This window comes from Ictalurus furcatus, chromosome 24 (assembly GCF_023375685.1).
Source record: "Ictalurus furcatus strain D&B chromosome 24, Billie_1.0, whole genome shotgun sequence".
In the NCBI taxonomy this organism is placed as follows: Eukaryota; Metazoa; Chordata; class Actinopteri; order Siluriformes; family Ictaluridae; genus Ictalurus; species Ictalurus furcatus.
Genome location: NC_071278.1, coordinates 8,965,453 through 8,983,630, shown reverse-complemented (window position 1 = coordinate 8,983,630; position 18,178 = coordinate 8,965,453). Strand labels below are relative to the sequence as shown.

At 40.5% G+C, this 18,178-nt stretch overlaps 1 protein-coding gene across 2 annotated transcripts; it reads right to left on the bottom strand.

Annotated features, from left to right (window-relative positions):
- Positions 1 to 305: 305 nt before the first annotated feature.
- On the bottom strand, positions 306 to 17,349 carry med30 (mediator complex subunit 30). Of its 2 annotated transcripts, none has more exons than XM_053612481.1 (5): positions 17,256 to 17,349; positions 14,848 to 15,063; positions 14,120 to 14,278; positions 8,314 to 8,421; positions 306 to 1,010 (listed from the first exon to the last, which is right to left on the bottom strand). In XM_053612481.1, the coding sequence occupies exons 2-5, from the start codon at positions 14,998 to 15,000 to the stop codon at positions 915 to 917; spliced, it is 516 nt and encodes a 171-aa protein (XP_053468456.1). In that variant the 5' UTR covers positions 15,001 to 15,063; positions 17,256 to 17,349; the 3' UTR covers positions 306 to 914. The 2 variants fall into 2 exon arrangements, with proteins under 2 accessions (XP_053468456.1, XP_053468457.1); XM_053612482.1 differs by lacking the exon at positions 17,256 to 17,349 and adding an exon at positions 16,639 to 17,214.
- Positions 17,350 to 18,178: the final 829 nt, after the last annotated feature.

The following is an 18,178-nucleotide window of genomic DNA, read 5'->3' as shown; positions in this document are numbered from 1 at the left end:
GCGCGTTTACAGATCTACTGCCCGCCTTGTTGTCTGATAGACAGTGAAGATCGTCCTCCTGTTCTGAAAGACTGAACGCTCCAAATTCGTTTTGAGGCTTCACAGCAGTTTGGACTAAATATAAACCAGGCTTCAGTTTCTATTTAACATTCACAGGGAAACAACTGTTTTGCATGTGTCAAAAGTGTTTATGTCTGACTTAGACATGTTTATCTTTATTTATGCTGCACATTTTTATATCGAAAGCACTAATCCAATCCGTCAACCCATTCAAACAAATCAGCAGATCATAAATACAATAAAGCTCGGAGGTTTTTATTTATTTATTTTTTAAAAGCACTAGTTATATATAGTGTTTAATAATTAATGTATTATATAGCTGACAGAATTTCTGGCATTACATAGGGCTTTGCATTGAATAAAAATTAAAGCACTGCAATATATATTACATAGTATATATACTGTAACATATATTCTTGCTACATTTTCTGTTATGAAATATTTAATTAAAAAAAAAAAGATTCTTCAGATTTACAAGTATTTGGAATACAATTAAGAATTAATTCATCACAGCAAATAAGAGATCCACTCTGTCTTTTAAATATTCTTGCTGGAAATTGAATTCAAGGCAAATAAACTGAATCCTTGCTCAACCAGGTAGCACGAACGAGCAGTAAAATTTACCCCGTTTCATTCCGCCGTTCCTCTTTCCTCCTTCCCTCGTGCAATTTTTCACCTCAGTACCTTCTGTCGCTGCAATCTTTCTACTTTATGCTCAGTGAAAACACATCTCAACGCAATGTGTGTAGACAATAATATGTCTTGCGAGTGGGCCGTGTGTGTGTGTGAGAGAGATAGAGAGAGAGAGAGAGAGAGAGAGTGTGTGTGTGTGTGTGTGTGTGTGTGTGTGTGTTTTAGCTCCTCACAGCTAGCATGGAATTAATCTCCCAGATGAGGTTTCTGAGCTGGTCCATTATCTGCTTCAGTTGTTGGTTCTTCTGTTTCAGTTTCTGTAAAAATATTATATAATCAGACTTACTGTCATGTGCAAAAATAAGTACACCCCATGGAAATTGTTGGTTTTTTTAACATATTTGGACAAGCAAACATTTGATCCTCTTTGAAACAGTGCCTATTAATAAAGGTGATACACTCAAATGACACATAAAATCGACATTTTGTAGTAATTTCCACGATTTAAATTAACAAACAAACAGATCAGTCGCATGGGAAAGTGAGTACACCCCTACATTTATCACACCTTCACATCCACAAAATTAGTATCAGGTGTTGAAGATTGAGTGCGAGTGATGAGAACCTGTTTAGGGAGTGCAGGTGGAACCTGTATTATTTATACCCCTCTCATATCTAGTGTCTGGTGTTCCCTTTGTTATTGAGGTGTGTGGTGTCATCATACCAAGATCTAAAGAGTTCTGTAAGGCCTTCAGAAAAAAAGATAATGGATGCCTATGAGTCTGGCAATGGATTTAAAAAGATCTCCAAATTATTTTCAAATGATTGCCAATTAGTCCAGGACTGGCTGTCCCAGCAAATTCAGCCCAAGAGCAGACCGTCTGATGCAAAAAGAAGTCTCTAAGAACCCCAAGATTTCCTCACAGGATCTGCTAGTAAGTCTTGCAACTGTTGGTGTCAAAGTGCATGCTTCTACAATCAGAAAGAGAGTGCACAAATTTGACCTGCATGAGAGGCGTGCCAGGAAAAAGCCTTTGCAAAAATACAGTTTGCCAATGAGCATATAGGCCAAGACCAGGCCTTTTGGAATAATGTGCTCTGAACAGACAAATCAAAGATGGACAGAAATATATAAATTCCGGATATAAATTTATCCATAACGAGCAAGTCAAAGGCGATGGTGGCGAGGAAGAACTATCTAAGACGATATGAGGAAGAAACCTTGAGAAGAACCAGAATCAAAAGGGAATCTCCCATCCTCATCTGGGTGACATCAAATAGTACGATTATAAATAATTCCCCTCTGTAACTGTGTACTAAATGGTCAGAACATGCAATTGTGTAACCAGGAATCATTATACAAGGTGTCCCTAAATTCTCCATACATAGAAAACTATGTTTGCCAGCACCACGTCGGCTGTGCCTTCGTCAGTAGATGTTCGTGGACGTCCACGTCTGGGTTGGTCCTCAACACTCCCAGTCTTTTAGAATTTGTTAATAAGTTTGACAGCTTCCCGATCCGGCCATGAGAATGACTTCAATACGTTCTTCTTTTGTCAAAGGCATTCTTAAAAATATATATATATATAATATAAATTAAGTATTTTATATTATAAAATTTTGCTAAAAAGTGTTCATTTAGACACTAGATGCATTCTATAACCAACAACTATAAATGCTTCTGCTCTCATCACCTATGATCTTCTAGGAAATTGTCTTACACGAGCAGGAAGGGGTAGATCTGTGGAATTACTGTCCGTGTGGCGTTTCACATGCGCTCCATGTGTCTATGTGGGTTTCTTACAGGTTCCCCGGTTTCCTTCCACCTCCTAAAACCATGCCGATAAACATGCGGATAGGCTCTGGACCATCCCTGACCAGGATGAAGCGCTTCCTGAAGATGAATGAATAAATGTGCATGGAGTTGCTAGTTTATTAGGTGGAACCTTCATATACTGTAAGTCATACACCACTTTGCGCTGTGTGGTATAAATACAGCGTAACGTACAATAGGTTTGTGTTCAACCGAGTGTTGGAAGCTGCTAGACTGGCAGGTCATTCATGCAGCTGTTTCCAAAAGAGCTTTTCACACATGAATATTTCAAGGGGTTACTGAGAATGGTGCAAAAAGCAGACTACTACAGATGGTTGATCCTGTAGATGGAAACTGCGTATGTACACGATCAGAGGGGTCAAAGGGGAATTTCAAATTCCGAAGGTGTGTAAAATGTCGTCTTAGAACACACACCACTTACTGCACTTGGTCTTCAACTCTTATAGCACAGTTGAGACCGTGCTGGCTGCCGATACTGTCAGCAAAGAACGAGAAAAGTGCATCTCCAGCAGTCATGGGAGCACCTAAACTGGATTAAGCATCCAAAGTCCATAAAGCCATTGCACTTGATATGAACACAACAGACTGATGGTGGCAGTGTGATGGTGTGGAGAATGTTTTGCTGACATACTTTAGGACCCCTGATACCCATTGAAGAGCTACTGAACTGCATGGCGTATCTGAACATCATTGCTGACCAAGTTCATCGCTCCCCTGGTTACAGTTTATCCACACTCGGATGAATACATCCAGCATGATAATGCACCATGTCACTAGGCACACATCACCGAATGGCTCCAAGAACATGACAGCAAGTTTTCAATGCTTCGGTGGCCTGCATAGTCCCCAGATCTCAAAACTATTGAGAACCTCTGGGATGATCTGGGAGGAGGAGACCAGGGCAACAATGCACAGCGTGTCCAATTTGGAGCAAGTGCACAATGCAATCATTGGTGCAACAGCCATGCACTACTGTATAGAATCCATGTCCAATAGAATTTATGCCAAAGAAAGCACAACACATTACAAGATAAGTGTTGGTTTACCAATTCATCAAGCTTGAATGTCTATTTCTCAAACAGACAACTGCACACTCTTAAGCCAGCGTCTGACAAAGCTCTGACAGCCGCTGACAAAGTTAGATGAGAATATCTGCTTCAGCACATCGAAGCACAGGAATATTTATGAACTTGCACTTATCGGATACAATCCGAAGATGGCGAGAAAACTTTGATATTCCTGTTGTACTTCGTTCTTACAAAAGTTCAAACACAGCACCTCATTTAGCTTCTCCATTCTGCTTCGCATTCCTCCAAAGCTTAAAAGAAGCTCAAAAGAACCATCCATAATAATGTGTGACAAAGGATCAAAAGCCAACATAAAAATCGAGCTCTTTCAAATCTGTGAGGTCAAGCCACTGGAGTTTAAGTCTCCAAAACTCTGCTCTATTTTATCACACCACCCAGTGGCTGAGTATTTTCCTATAACAGCACAAACTGTTGTGTTTATTCCATACATATAGTACACAATAACAATGTACTGAATGTCATGTTCTTTAGTAAGTAATAAATCGTTAACCTTCTATGGTATATGAGGAATAAAACACTTACTGCTATTCCAAACTCACAAATAAACAACTACAAGTTTTACAGATTCAACTGATAAATATATATACACTGCTGGACTATGACAGATCCGTGTCACTCTAACTAAGGCAAGTGTTTTCATCAGGCCTTAGTCAATCCACCGTCACAATATTCACAGGAGAATGACTATTAAACTCAGTTATAGAGAGGAATTAAAATCACTGCTTTCATTCCTGCAGATGGAGAGGAAATCACAAGTGTAAGTGTGGAGGGCTGAGGTGAAGGGATTAAGCAGGTGAAGGCAGGGAAGGGCTTCACTAATACCACTGCTGCGCCTCCTCATTCTCCTCCCACAACAACTCACAAATCTAGTCGTGATATATATAAAAAGGAGTGCAGGCTCTCACATTTTCTTGAGAAGTCCTTCAGAATTGCAGAGAGCTGAAGTCAGCCAGCATGGCCCGTAGCAGTAATAAGAGTTGACATCTGAATTCATGCTGCTGCTGCTGCTATACTGGAACGAAACTATGTGCACTGAGCTTGGCAGATTCCTGTAGTGAGGGGTGGACATCATCAACAAATGAAAAATGAACTCGCTGGTTGAAAGTAGTAACTCGGATCAAAGCTGCAGCATAGCCACCATGATTCTGTGTTACTAATGAGGACAGATGTCGAAAGCTGTTGCACGCTTGGTGCCGTCCTCTATTATGCTTGATCAGGATTATACTTCTGCTGAAATGGCAGAACGTGAGCAGGAAAAACCCAACAAAATTTGGATATTTTTTTATAAAAAAATTTTTTAAAGGAAAAGAAAGAATCTATTACTATAATCCGCAGCTGTATATCTTTGTAACACTACAAGGAAGCGTAGTGTAGTGCATGAGTACACAATGTACTGTCGATAATGCAGAGACTCTTCATTGATTAGAGTTGTGCTGCTGATCATTTTTCAATCAAGTCCCTCCATCCACCCAAGGTATCGATTGTGCCGTACTTGGTTACGTGCTTTGTTGCTGCAACAAGTCCAAATGTAATCAGAACACAATACTATGATGTTGGGGTTTGATTGGCATCAACAAGACTAGAATCTTCATCACTAAGTTCATCTGCCAGTCTACGTATGTTCTCATTCAGTTCATCTGCTTGGCCTGCTTTAAAATCACATTTCGACTTTTTTTTTTTCTTCTGAAGTTAAACGAGTTAAACTTAAAGGCTGGAGTTCCAGACTGGTGGTCGATGGCTAGTGTTTACACAAAGTGAGCCTGCCCCTCTGTGATCAGACTGAGATAGAGAACAGCGAGGGGATGTTCTCCTCACAGATTACAAGATCAAGGTGAAGGACAAGCAGGAGAGAGAAGACAGAGTGGGAGGAAGGATGGCCACAGGAGGGATGAACTCTACTTGCGGCAAAAGCTGATGCAATCAGAACAGACATGCAATGAGAAAGCAGAGAACTGAAGCAAACTGCTCTTTTTGAAAGGTGTAAATAACTTTTAAAATCACTGTCAATGCTTAGAAACTAGTTCAAACGTCCACTCAAGGTAAAAGCTTTTGCTAAAACAAAGCATGTTTTCTATATAAAGTCTAAACCGGGCGTCCTCTTGCATCTCTCCTACAGTACGCGCTCACTTTCCTCTCTTCTCTGAGTGTCGGGAGCGCAGCGATCGCTTCACTGACAACATGAGAACGAGAAAGATATCTGTGAGAGCGAGCTTAGCACTAATTCCACATTTAAGTCAGATCTGAAGGAAAGAGGGGTGTTTTTTTTTCTATCTTCTGTTATGGGAAAGAAAGGTAAAATGGAAAAAGATAGCTTTGTATTCAAAGGAACCCATAATCTGTAAGGTTGTCCTCTGAGTTTTATTTAAGCGTTGATTTTTTTTCCACAGAGTCAGCGAAAAATAAAAGAAAAGAACAGCAAAGAAAATCAGTTGGGTAAAGCTTTGAAAGCTACGAGAAATAAAAGGAAAGTCCTGAAGTAAAAATGTAAATAATGTATTAATTAATTAGTAATTAAGTGAGTAATTTCAGTTAATTAATTAAAACAAATAAAAACACCAATAATAAAAATAATAATAATAATGTGCATAAATCCCCTGTGATGCAACTAATCAGCTAACAACATATTAAAGAGTCAACTGATAAGAAATAATCCTCAATAGTCTTGCATTGCTCGAGCACTGCTTTAAAAATAAACTGACCTTTATTGGCTTTTATCCAATTACTAAAACAAGCAGGGAGCTAAACAATTCCTTGCTAATTGTTTTTAGTCTGAAACACATAATGACACAGCAAATGCACACATATTTCTCTGCCTTAAGCAGAGCATTAAAATTCTCAGACATCCTCACTTATACCCTGAACATGCTGTATGTTGTCTGTTTACCCACTACAAACCAATTAAGACAAGCTCAGCTCTGCACACATGGGAAACACAGGAAGTGGCACGTTGTGGAAAGAGAGCGCCATACAAGTACACTGTAAGTATAAAGAACTACGTGTATGTATGTGTGTGGGTTTGTGTTTGTATGAGAGAGAGAGAGAGAGAGAGAGAGAGAGCGAAAGAGAGAGAGAGAAATAGTTGGTGTGTGTGTGTGTGTAGTGAGACGAGCCAGCTCTCATTACAGCTGTGTGTGCGTTTGTTTATCAGTCCCCACAACCCCAGCACTGCTCCAGTGATAAGAGCCACAGTGGCTGATGCCAAAACCCTGCTCATTATGTGCTCGCCACCCGTTCAGAGTCCTGTCTGAAATTACAAACATTCTCCTCTATAATATCTCACTTTCCCATTTGAATAAAGAGGACAGACACGGTAATTAACAGGGTATTAAAAAATCTGGGGGGAGGGAGAGGCATGGAGGGGGAGAGAGGAGAGCAGAGAGGAACACCACAGAATTAATAAGAGCTGCAATCTCTCCAAGGCCTTTTTAATGGGCTGTGACAGGAATTTATTCACACTTAGAGAGATATTAAATCAAACGGCTTGCTCTGAAGAGAGACGGCCCGCCACCACAGCGTCAGCGAGCTTAGACCGCTGGGACACACACACACACACTCAGGTTTGCTCTCTCTGAGATCAGGTGGTGTTATAAATTGTCTAGAGCACAATAATGAACTAATTCGCTGCTGTAGATTAGATCAGCTTTGCTTGTGTTCAGCGTTTTGCGAGGCTGTTCCTGTATTAACTTGCTGAGAAATTCAGGCGGCTCTTTTAGTTGAGACAAAGATGCATGTTCGCAATTAAGCTGCTGAGACCAGACAGGAAAAAATGCAACAAAGCAAATGGGCCGCACAAATCAGTGTCAGCTCCAACACAGCCAACGTAAAAGATGTGGACAGAAGCGGAGAAGTGTGTGAATATGTGAACAGTGATAAGGATGAAGGTCGCTCTACTACTCAGAGGACCGCAGAGCTATATTTCAGGTGACTTCTGACTAACAGCAATTACCCTAATCGACAGATAACAAGGACAGGGCCATCGTTCACAGCTCCCAAAAGGAGCCCTGCACTATTACACAAACTGCTGGACAACTCTCACAGAGTGCTCAGTAACTGGAATTAAACTTGGAAGACACTATACGATACTGCTGGGAAAAAATAAATACATAAATAAACATACCAGTGTGTGTGTGAAGATGGTGCAGAAAAGTCAGGCCAAACAGGTCTGGTCATTTTTAATTTTGTACCAGGCATTTCATATAATCTGTCACGATACCATATAATCCTACCCCTGAGAAAATTTTCTCTCTACTGTTTGTTTGTAACATTTGATGTCCCTTGTGTGCCTCCTTGGAAATATTCCACCAATCCCATCTATCCATCCATTCCTTTCATGCTTGAAGGCACAGCTGAGGCAGATGCAGAGAAGTGCCTGACATCTGCTCCCCACATTTGGCTGTGACGCTGACCTCTCCCGAGTTCCACATCCCTTATTCCCACTGCACGTTGTCTGCATCAAACATGTCATTTGCAGCTGCTCGTTTGGTCAGCCCAAAGCTATTTACCAATGCAGCTCGGTTTTAAATGAGAAACATGTCCGGGCAGAATACGGCACCGCACAAGATTACTTGTCCGGGCCACCGGGTCATACTGATTGATCTTGAGGTCCTACACAAAGGTTCTGGGATAAATTAGCCAGAAAAAAAAAATACATTTGTTTGGATTTCTGTGTGCATACTAGGGCAAACATACTGCACTGACCTTGTTCACCTCAAGCACTTCTCTTCTCTCTTCGCTGGCTGAACGCATCTGACTGGCTACACGCTCATCCAGTTTGGAGCTGTCGTCCTCCACATAGGGGATGAGTTGCTGCAACAGAGGCAAAAACAAACATCAGGGCATAGCTCTTAAAGGCAAACCAGATAAGATTAAATATATGCAACTGTCTACAACTTTGCTACGACCTTGTAATTTTTCCAACCATGCTGCATAATGTAGAGCCCATTCAGGGAGGAATCAAATGAATGCAATCAAGCCTACAGACACAATTGCAATGCTTTACATTTAGATAATGGACGGTCCTCAGAATGCTGACACACACATTTCGAGTAGTACATACTGGGAAACTGAACCAACAGTCACTAATACTTTGAATGCTTCAAATATAGGTTCTACAGTATGTAATGATGGCATCCATCCATCCATTTTCTGTTCCGCTTATCCTACACAGGGTCGTGGGGGGGAGCCTGGAGCCTATCCCAGGGAACTTGGGGCACAAGGCAGGGGACACTCTGGACAGGATGCCAACCCATTACAGGGCACAATCACACACACATTCTCAAACTTCACCACAATTTGGAAATGCCACTCAGACAACAACGCATGTGGAGGAACCCAGAGTACCTGGGGGAAAAAAAAACCTGAACCACAGGGAGAACACACAGAGTCCACATACACAGGGCGGAGGAGGGTTTCAAACCCCCGACCCTGAAGGTGCGAGACAAACGTGCTACACACTAAGCCAGAGAGCCGCTGGCACAAATCAACTATCTTATACTGGTATTGAGCCAATATCTTCAAGAAAATAATGCTGAGGAGGATATCTGACTTAACATTGTTATAACATGCTATTTATTCTTTTATATAATTTAGTAGTTATATACACAAAAGTTTTATTTAATTTCTGCTCTTAAGTTGGGAGTTTTTCTATGTTTTTCCTGGAAACATTTTTGTTTACATACCCATTTTACTGCAGTTATGAACAAGTGTTATACTGGAATTACAGTTATTCCCTGTAAAATGATGATATATCATCACTACTGTGATCAATTACGCCACATCACGTTTTTCTGAGATGTTGTGGACATCATGACGTGGATATCTACATATTGTGATTTCTTTTATTTGACATTTTTAATTGTTGTTTTTTTTTAATAAAGACAAACTGACTGAAGGCAGCTGATGCTATGTTAAAATTTGGTTGTTAATGTTTTAAATTGTAAAATGATTATTTTGTTCTCCTTTTCCGAGTTAAATATTTATTTATTTAAAAAGCATTTTAATAGGAATAAACTATGAATCACATTTTCTAGATATTAAATTTTTTAATGGAACACTAATGTACTGCTGGCAGACTGTAAGCAATATTGTGATACATATCGAGTCTCACAGAACTGACTTCGAGAACTGAAATATGATATTTTTGTCATATCACCATACCCTTAGTTCTTTTTTTATATATATATTTATATTTTTTATATATATATATATAAATATATATATATATATATATATATATATATTGTCAAAGTTTGTACACATTTGCACTGTGATGTTGATGGTTATGCATTTCTTCTTGTAGGGTAGTAGAGTGCTTGAAAGTTCAACCATGGTCATCCTTCTTTAGATGCCCATCTTAAGTGAAGCGCTTCAATGAATAATCACTCATCTTAAAGCTTAATATTAAAACATAGCTGATACTCAAGGTTTCAGTATGGGTGTGGGGAATGAAAAAAATGATATTGTGTTGAGATGTCTGGGTAAATGTTTCCTTATCCAGATGTAGAAAAGAATGAGGGAAAAGACATTACTTATCAAAGATCAGACCAAATTGTTGGTTAAGTAATGAGCTCATTAGCACTTAGAAGTGCTTTCCAAATAACAATCGTTTCACAAACACCACGTTTCATAATTGAACGATATACAGTCTCGCCAGAAATTACTTCAGGTTTCAATGTTTATGCTGTCGTTCTTGGAGTTTAGCAGCTGTACTGTTAAACTGACAAGCTGCCACTGAGTTTCGACTTTCAACTCTCAGCCTTTTCTTGGTTGAAAGAAAACATGCATCCATTATTTTTGCCATTTCTACCATAACTGGGTAAGAATGTTCAAACTGCTGGACATTTTCCATTACCTAAAAAAAAGCTAAAGTAAAAAATAGTGTTATTATATGAACATGGTCTGTGTGCCACCACTTTCTTGTCTGGTATGTCTGATTGTATTTGTTTGCCCTGGCACCTTCAAATAATTCATCTTCTCTGATACTTTACTGTAGTCCTTGGAGTGAACCCCAGCATGTCCACTGTGCTTCACACATCTCCCTTATTACTCTGCTCCATCCACAGTGCTTTGCTTCAATCAGTTCCACATCACTTCTAATAATTCAGTCTTTTTTTATTTTATTTTTTTGTAAACACTTCCATCCTGAAACAACCTTGACGAATTACCAGTGTAGTCTCTGAAGTCGGTCACCTCAGCTTAAATCACACTGACACCTGCTGGTGTACAGAATCAAAGAAGTAACCTGATATCGTGCTGGGTATGAAAGCTGTCCTAAGTCTGTCCTTCCACACCCATTTAGGATCAGCCAGAACAAACAAACTGTTTGTCCTTCAAATGAAAAATATACATATATACTTCAATAGTCAGCGATTTTCTTCTAGCAAATTCAAGTAACCCATAAGATCCATGAAGTCAGATCTGAGTAAATAATTGTATTCAATTTCAACCAACTGTACTAGTACTCTTGAGTCTTAAGGCATGCTTTACATGTTCTTATACGTCAGCAGCACGATCGGATTTTTTAATCGGAGTGGTCAATGTGCATTATGTTCGGCTCGGGCAGGAGTTCGGGCTGTAACGTGAATGACAGGTTAATATTAATGTCCTCGTTCTAAAACATTATTGTTTCTACAGTAACAGCTCCTACACAGGGACTTGTACGGCAGACATGCCACATAATCTAAGACTAATAATAACTCATTGACCCCCCCCCCCCCCCCCCCCCCAAAAAAAAAAAAACGTGTTGTCTAATAAAGTAAAACTCATGCCACATCACACACGCATTATTTTCATTTAACTTCATAGTGTGTTGTGTGTTATTCCGTAGTTATTCATTAGTACTGATTGCTGCACTGCTCTACATATCGCTAAATACAGTACTGAACATACTGAAAGTCACAATACATTACACATGGACCCTGTAGCTGATATTACATCACTTTCTAGTTTGTTAATGTTTTGCTATAAGAGTTAGATAAGAGAATATTTACCTGCATTACATATATTACACCATACTTTGTCATATTAAAAACAAAAAATCTGGTGATTCAAATTTCTGTGTATTTATGTATACTTATATACTTATATAGATACTTAAAGGTCTTATAGCTTTTGTGCCGTTACATCCTGGTCATACAACAAATACTGGACAACGAAGCAGCCTTTAAAAGGCAGGACTCCATTATCTTCACTAACCACTTTATCCTGGAGTCTATCCCAGGATTACTAGGAATACTAGTCTATGCCAAAAATACATTCACATGTAGGGACATTAGCATAGCCAGTCCACTGACTGGTTTCTGGGAGGTGAGAGGAGGAAACCTAAGAACCGAGAGGAAACCCACACGGACAGAGGGAGAACACAGAAAACTCCTCATAGAGAGTACCCCAAGGTCAGGATCAAACCGGGAACCGTGGAGCTGTGAGGCAGCAACATACTATAGTGTGCCACAGTGTCGACCCTCCACTCGTTTTATGGATGACAAATTTAAGCCTAGCAACAAGGTTTTGGCCCAAAAAAAAATAAAAAACCATAAGAGTTTTCATGATAAGTGTTCTGGTAGCAGCAGGGGGTGAGAGTGGGAGAAAAGCAACGGCACGTTACTCATACTTTGGACAATGAGGGATGATGTGCTTTGCTGCTTGACAGAGAAGAATGATTCAAAGAGGTCCACTCATTTTCTTTACTTTGAGGGAGAAAAAAAAGATGGAAAAAGTGAAGTGGTAAATGAAATGACATTGGCTCTTTTCGACTGCGCAGGAAATTCCAGGGCGCTGAGGAGCGCGGGACTGCTCGCTGTGGAAAACGCTAACGCAAGCGACTGTGCCAGCTGTTCGTACTGCGGCCTGCATCCCATTAGAGCGGTGATGAGGTAATGCCACTGACTCCATTAGCCCACTTCCTGTTTGAAGAGCTAGCTTCAGAAGAACGTACAGAGCACATGACGTCAAACTGTAGAAGCTTGGCCAATGTAAACATCCTCACAAAAGCAGGGAGGCTTTTTGGCTATACATGTTTAAACATAGTGTTAAAAATGACCATCCAAAGCTGTTCCTCTTCTAATGCTTTTCCTTGTCAGGCTCTGGGAAGACTACTCTATACGTCTCAAAAATGCTCTTCTGGAAAGTGATGTTTTAGAGTGGGGTAAGAGTACAAGTCTAAACGGAACAATTACAAGAAATAATATTACTACAAAATGCCCACTGTTGACAGTAAGGAGGTGGATTTATGGGGAGAGACATTTGGTTTTCACCAAAGTGTTGTTTTTTTTTCTACATCTTTCTGCATTTCTGTGATTTGCAGAACAAAGATATGAAACCAGAATTCAGAATTAATGACTGACAAACAATTCAGTAGTGAACAAGTGTAAGAGTAGATGAATAAATCTCATACCAAATGATTAATGTGCAAAAACTCTGCTTTAGCCAAGTCAACAGCACAGCATGAACAGCGATCACCAATAGGACCACCAATAAATTTTAAAGGAAAAATCCTGTTTTGCTCTATTTTCTTCTTTCATCTATTTTCACGCTGGTTAATGCTTTCATATATTACCCACAATGCCATTTGACTGCCTGCTGATAGTGGTGCCAGTGAGAATTCCATCCATCCATTTTCCATACCGTTTTTTCTACACAGGGTCACAGGGGATCCAGGAGACTATCCCACTCTGGGAACTCGGGACACAAGGCGGGGGACACCCTGGACGGGGTGCCAACCCATCGCAGGGCACATTCACACACCTATTCACACACTACGGACAATTTGGAAATGCGAATCAACCTACAACGCATGTCTTTGGACCAGGGAGGAAACCGGAGTACCGGATTTGAACCCTGAACCCCAGAGGTGCAAGTCAAACGTGCTACCCCCCCCACGTGCTACCCCCCCCACGGTGGGAATTCACCTCTACAAAGAAACCGATGCAGCAGCACTTTTGTCCTTTAGTCTGTCCAGGTCTCTCTCCTCCACATCTGTACACTCTGCTGAAACAGAGCACGTTTCAAAACTTCACAATTCAATGCTAATACCACAGTCAACGACGTCCTGCTTATCATCTTGTACATCGCCAACTAGCCAAGCCGAGCCTCTGCCGTAACTGTCATATAGCTGCACTGCGTTTTTGTTGTCTCCGCTACTGATGTTGAACGTTCTTGGAAATTGGTGAGAACTAACAGTCAAATGGACCACTTAGCACTGCTCTGTGGCTCGTGGGCAGACCACTATGGCTGAAATTAGTTTGTACACAGATATTTGTGAGAGTCCCTGAGTGAGAGGATAAAGTTGTAATTATTAATCATTTCAACTCTAACTATATCAACACAAATAAGCTAATCTAATTTAAACTGCATGCACTGATGCAATACTCTAGGAGCCATGTAGCCAGCAGATTTCTAGACTTATTTATTTATTTATATGGGTATATTTTTCAGATCTGTACTACATGCTCTTTGTGCTGCTATGACCTTGTACTGTGTAAAGAGAAATGTGAAAATGGGTGGTAACCTCAGGAGGAATGGGCTCCAGACCAGCACAGTTCTCGGTGCATTTGTCATAGACCAGGCGCAGTTTGCGGAAGAGGACAGACAGCATGCGCAGGTGCTCCTGCAGCTTCCCCAGTCGGTCCTGATGTGTGTTAGGATGGTACGTGACCCCGTTCGGTAGCTGTGGCAGAAACGTGGACAGGCAAAAAAAAAAAAAAAGACGAGCAGACATAAGAACAACATTTGGATATATATGATAAATGGCCAATAAATGAGCTGATAATAAAGTTTCACAGACTTCTCCACATTAGAAATCACACTGATAAAGCACTTTATATGTTGTTTAGGCTTCATAAAGTTTTTTTTGAACAACTATCAATCACAACTGTGTCAATCAGAAAATGTTTTTTTATTTTTATTTACGTGTGTTCAAGTTAAATACTTATAAGTAGATTTTTTTTGTTATTCTAAGACTATGCTATTTATTTGAGTTTAATTTTATTAGTAAAGCCCTTTTTAATTACTGGAATTTTGCATTCTAGTGCACGCTAGGTCTTTGTTGGTGCTATATTTTTGTGCCGTAAAAACCCAAACGAGGTTACCATGCAGGTGTGTGTCTGTGTGTACTCAGCTGAAATTTAAAGTCATAAAAATAACAACCCAATACAAACCTGAACTAAATAAATGGGCACAAACTGCCTGACTCGCACAGTCTCGACCTCCAGGGCATTCTTCCTTATTCACACTCACCTGCATGTTTCTAAGCAGCTGAAAGATCTCCATGGTTCTTAAAACTATGTCCTGCACGGTTTCCTGTCCAATGCGACATAGTGAGGCTGTGTTTACATCCCGGGCTGCTTGCGCCTGCTGCGCAGGAAACTGGCCAAGTGGTGGGGTTGTCATGAGGTCAGAAGAGGGGGAGAGGCACTGGGGCAGGTGGCTACTTCGTGTCACACAGTGGCATGCCTACAACACAGACACAGGACAGAGCTAAATAAGTGTGCTACAACGGATTTGTGTATCCCCTCCAGGGTGTATTCCTGCCTCTGACCAGGATAAAGCAGTTACAAAGGATGACAAAGAAGACAATGCACGGATTTGGTTAATGAGCTTCACACTTCATTCAGCATATCACATTTCAGTATCTAAATACCACAAGTGAATCACAATCCTCAGATTGTGATTCGTAAAGCTACTACCCTATATTACATCTTCCCAGGCTTGCTCCTTAAGATCCTTGCTCCTATGGTTCGTGTCAGGGCTTCTCAGATATTTTGCAGCCAGGGACCCTTTCCAGAGTAAAAGAATTTCTAAGGACCTTCTTATGATCACGTCACAAATGTGAAGTCTAAGAACAGCAATGCAAATATGTTGCATCATATTTATTTATTCGAGCCATTACAGCTTTTTAATTCCTATATATACACACATCATAGACCCCCACTTTCAGAAACATGGGTCTATGTTACTATTATTCGCACAAATCTAAACCAAATGGTTTAGCCTGGATTTAGGGCAAAGATGACACGTGTTTTACTTTCTACAGTATTATGTACTGAAGCCAATCATGCGACACATCTTGACAGGGGAACAGAAGATATCTTGACCTTTTGTTCCATGCCTATTCTGTCAAATTTGCCTCCTGCTCTAAGAGTCCTGGATTCTCACAGTCTGGACAGTTATGAATCAATCCAATTACAATAGCACGCACTGAACACTAGGTCTTGGGAAGAATATATTTTGTTAAGCATTTATAGAAGTTCATTGGTCATCATTAAAATCTGTTTTTTAAGCAATGCTGCTGAGCCCGACACGCTCATGATACGCTGCAATGTCACTGAATCAGTGTCACCAATACTGTGAGAACGGTCAACCACCATCCAAATAATATCTAGTCAGTCAGAGTAGTGCAAATTGTGTACAGCAGTACCTACCTTTATAGTGGATTAAAGAGTTAATGGATATAAATATAGTCTACAGGGTGTCCGAAAAATTCAGGAAGCAATTAGAGTCTCTACCCTTTCATGCAATGTTAACTCCCTATGTGTGTGGAGTTTGCATGTTCTCCCTGTGCTTTGAGCGTTCCGGTACTACGGTATTCCTCCCCCAGTTCAAAGACACGCACTGTAGCTTGAGTGGCATTTCCAAATTGTCCGTAGTGTGCGAGTGTGTGTGCGATTGTGCCTTGCAATGGGTTGGCACCCCGTCCAGGGTGTCCCTACGCCTTGTGCCCCGAGTTTCCTGGGATAGGATCCAGGCTCCCACGTGACCATGTGTAGAATAAGTGTTACAGAAAATGGATGGATGGATGGATGGATGGGTTCCTGAGTTTTTGGACACTCTGTAGGAGATCCTAATAAAGTGTATGCACAGAAATCGGTAAGAGATACGCAGCTCCAGGGTCCCCGGGTTTGAGCCGGAGCTTTGGTTACTGCCTTTGTGGAGTGGGTATTGTCTACGTTCGCTGGTTTCCTCCCACCTCCCAAAAACATGCTGGGAATGTGTGTGTGCGTGGTGTCCTGGGTTGGATTGGTGTCCTACCCAAAGTGCATTCCCGCCTTACGCTCAGTGTTCCTGGGATAGGGCCCAGTCTTGATCCACTGCAACCCTGACCAGGATAAAGCTCTTACTGAAAATGGATGGATGGATGGATGGATGGACCGTTTGAGCACCGTTCCTGTCCTGTCCAATCAGAAGGTTACCTTATGAGCTATCCAACCAATCAGAGCGCAGAAGGCGGGGTTAATAGGAATATGGCTGGGAGACAAATAACTGGTCTGGTCTCAGTATAACTAACTAACGGTTCACTTGTAGGTACACCTTATGTGAATAATAATCTGTACTAGATAAACAGGTAGACACACTAATTCTATTTTGTCACGCCAAATCGGGACGGTTTACAAACGAACTAGTTTCTGTTATAAAATAGTAATTACTGATGTGAAACAGCACCTTCCAGGTTAGAGTAAATATTACCAGCTGGTGACTGCCCTATTGGCTAACTAGGTTAGCTAACACAACTGGCTTACAGAAAACTCTCCAAGAGTAAAAGGCGCAAAATGTCAAAACAAGGCTATGCAATAAGACAGCGGTCCTGTGCTACATTTCAAACCAAAGTTCTTTGCTATTTTTCGAATGTTTTACTTATTTACAGTTACCTGTAATGCTACTTCTATGGGGACTGTTGACAATATGTCACTCCTCTTTGGCGTGTCGAGATCTCGGCCGCTCTTGGGTCAGTTATCGCGAGAGTTGGAGACTTTACCGTAAAGTACATAAAGAAGGTTCATCTGATTCATTTTAAAGCAGCAAGAGAATTTATTTTTACCCCTATAATCTAAAGTAAACACGCATCGAAATGCTTTCGCACTTCTTTCTTTAGCAGGAAATATGATAATATGCTAAATATGACAGAATATGATAAATAACCGATTTGATTCCAAGAGTTCTTGTTACAGTTTTGATAAATTGGGCTTGTTTACTATTATTACTAGTTTATTAATAACTATAGAATTTCAAGAGCTGCTTAGGTGATACACTCTGTCATATTTCTGTATTGTTGGATTACCTCCACACAGGGGAAATTACATTTAGTATTTGAAAGGTTCTGTTGCTGTTGTTGTTGTTGTTGTTGTGTTGTTGTTGTTGTTGAGTTTGGCTGGAATTAAAACAACACAACACTAAAGTAAACATCTTTCCAGAGTTACAGAATCCTCTATAACACTCAGACATTCACTTAGTATTTGGGGTTTTGTTTTGTTTGTTGTTGTTGTTGTTGTTGTTGTTGTTGTTGTTTTAAGTGTCTGATGCACATCCTACACATCATCCTTTTGGAAGAGCACACACAAGTCCATTAAGCTGCAGAGAAGCTCCCATCCCTGCAAGGCTTTGTTTGTGTTTATTTGAGCCGACTCACGTGGAGACTATAAATGCATTACATCAACAATTAGATGCACTTACTGAGATAACATCATGATTGTGAGAGGGTTTGACTCTAGGTCTGATGGGTATTCCTTTTAGTCTTTTATGAAGCTGTCCAGAGAGAGATGGGGATATGAGGCTCTTTATGTCTGCTTCTGCT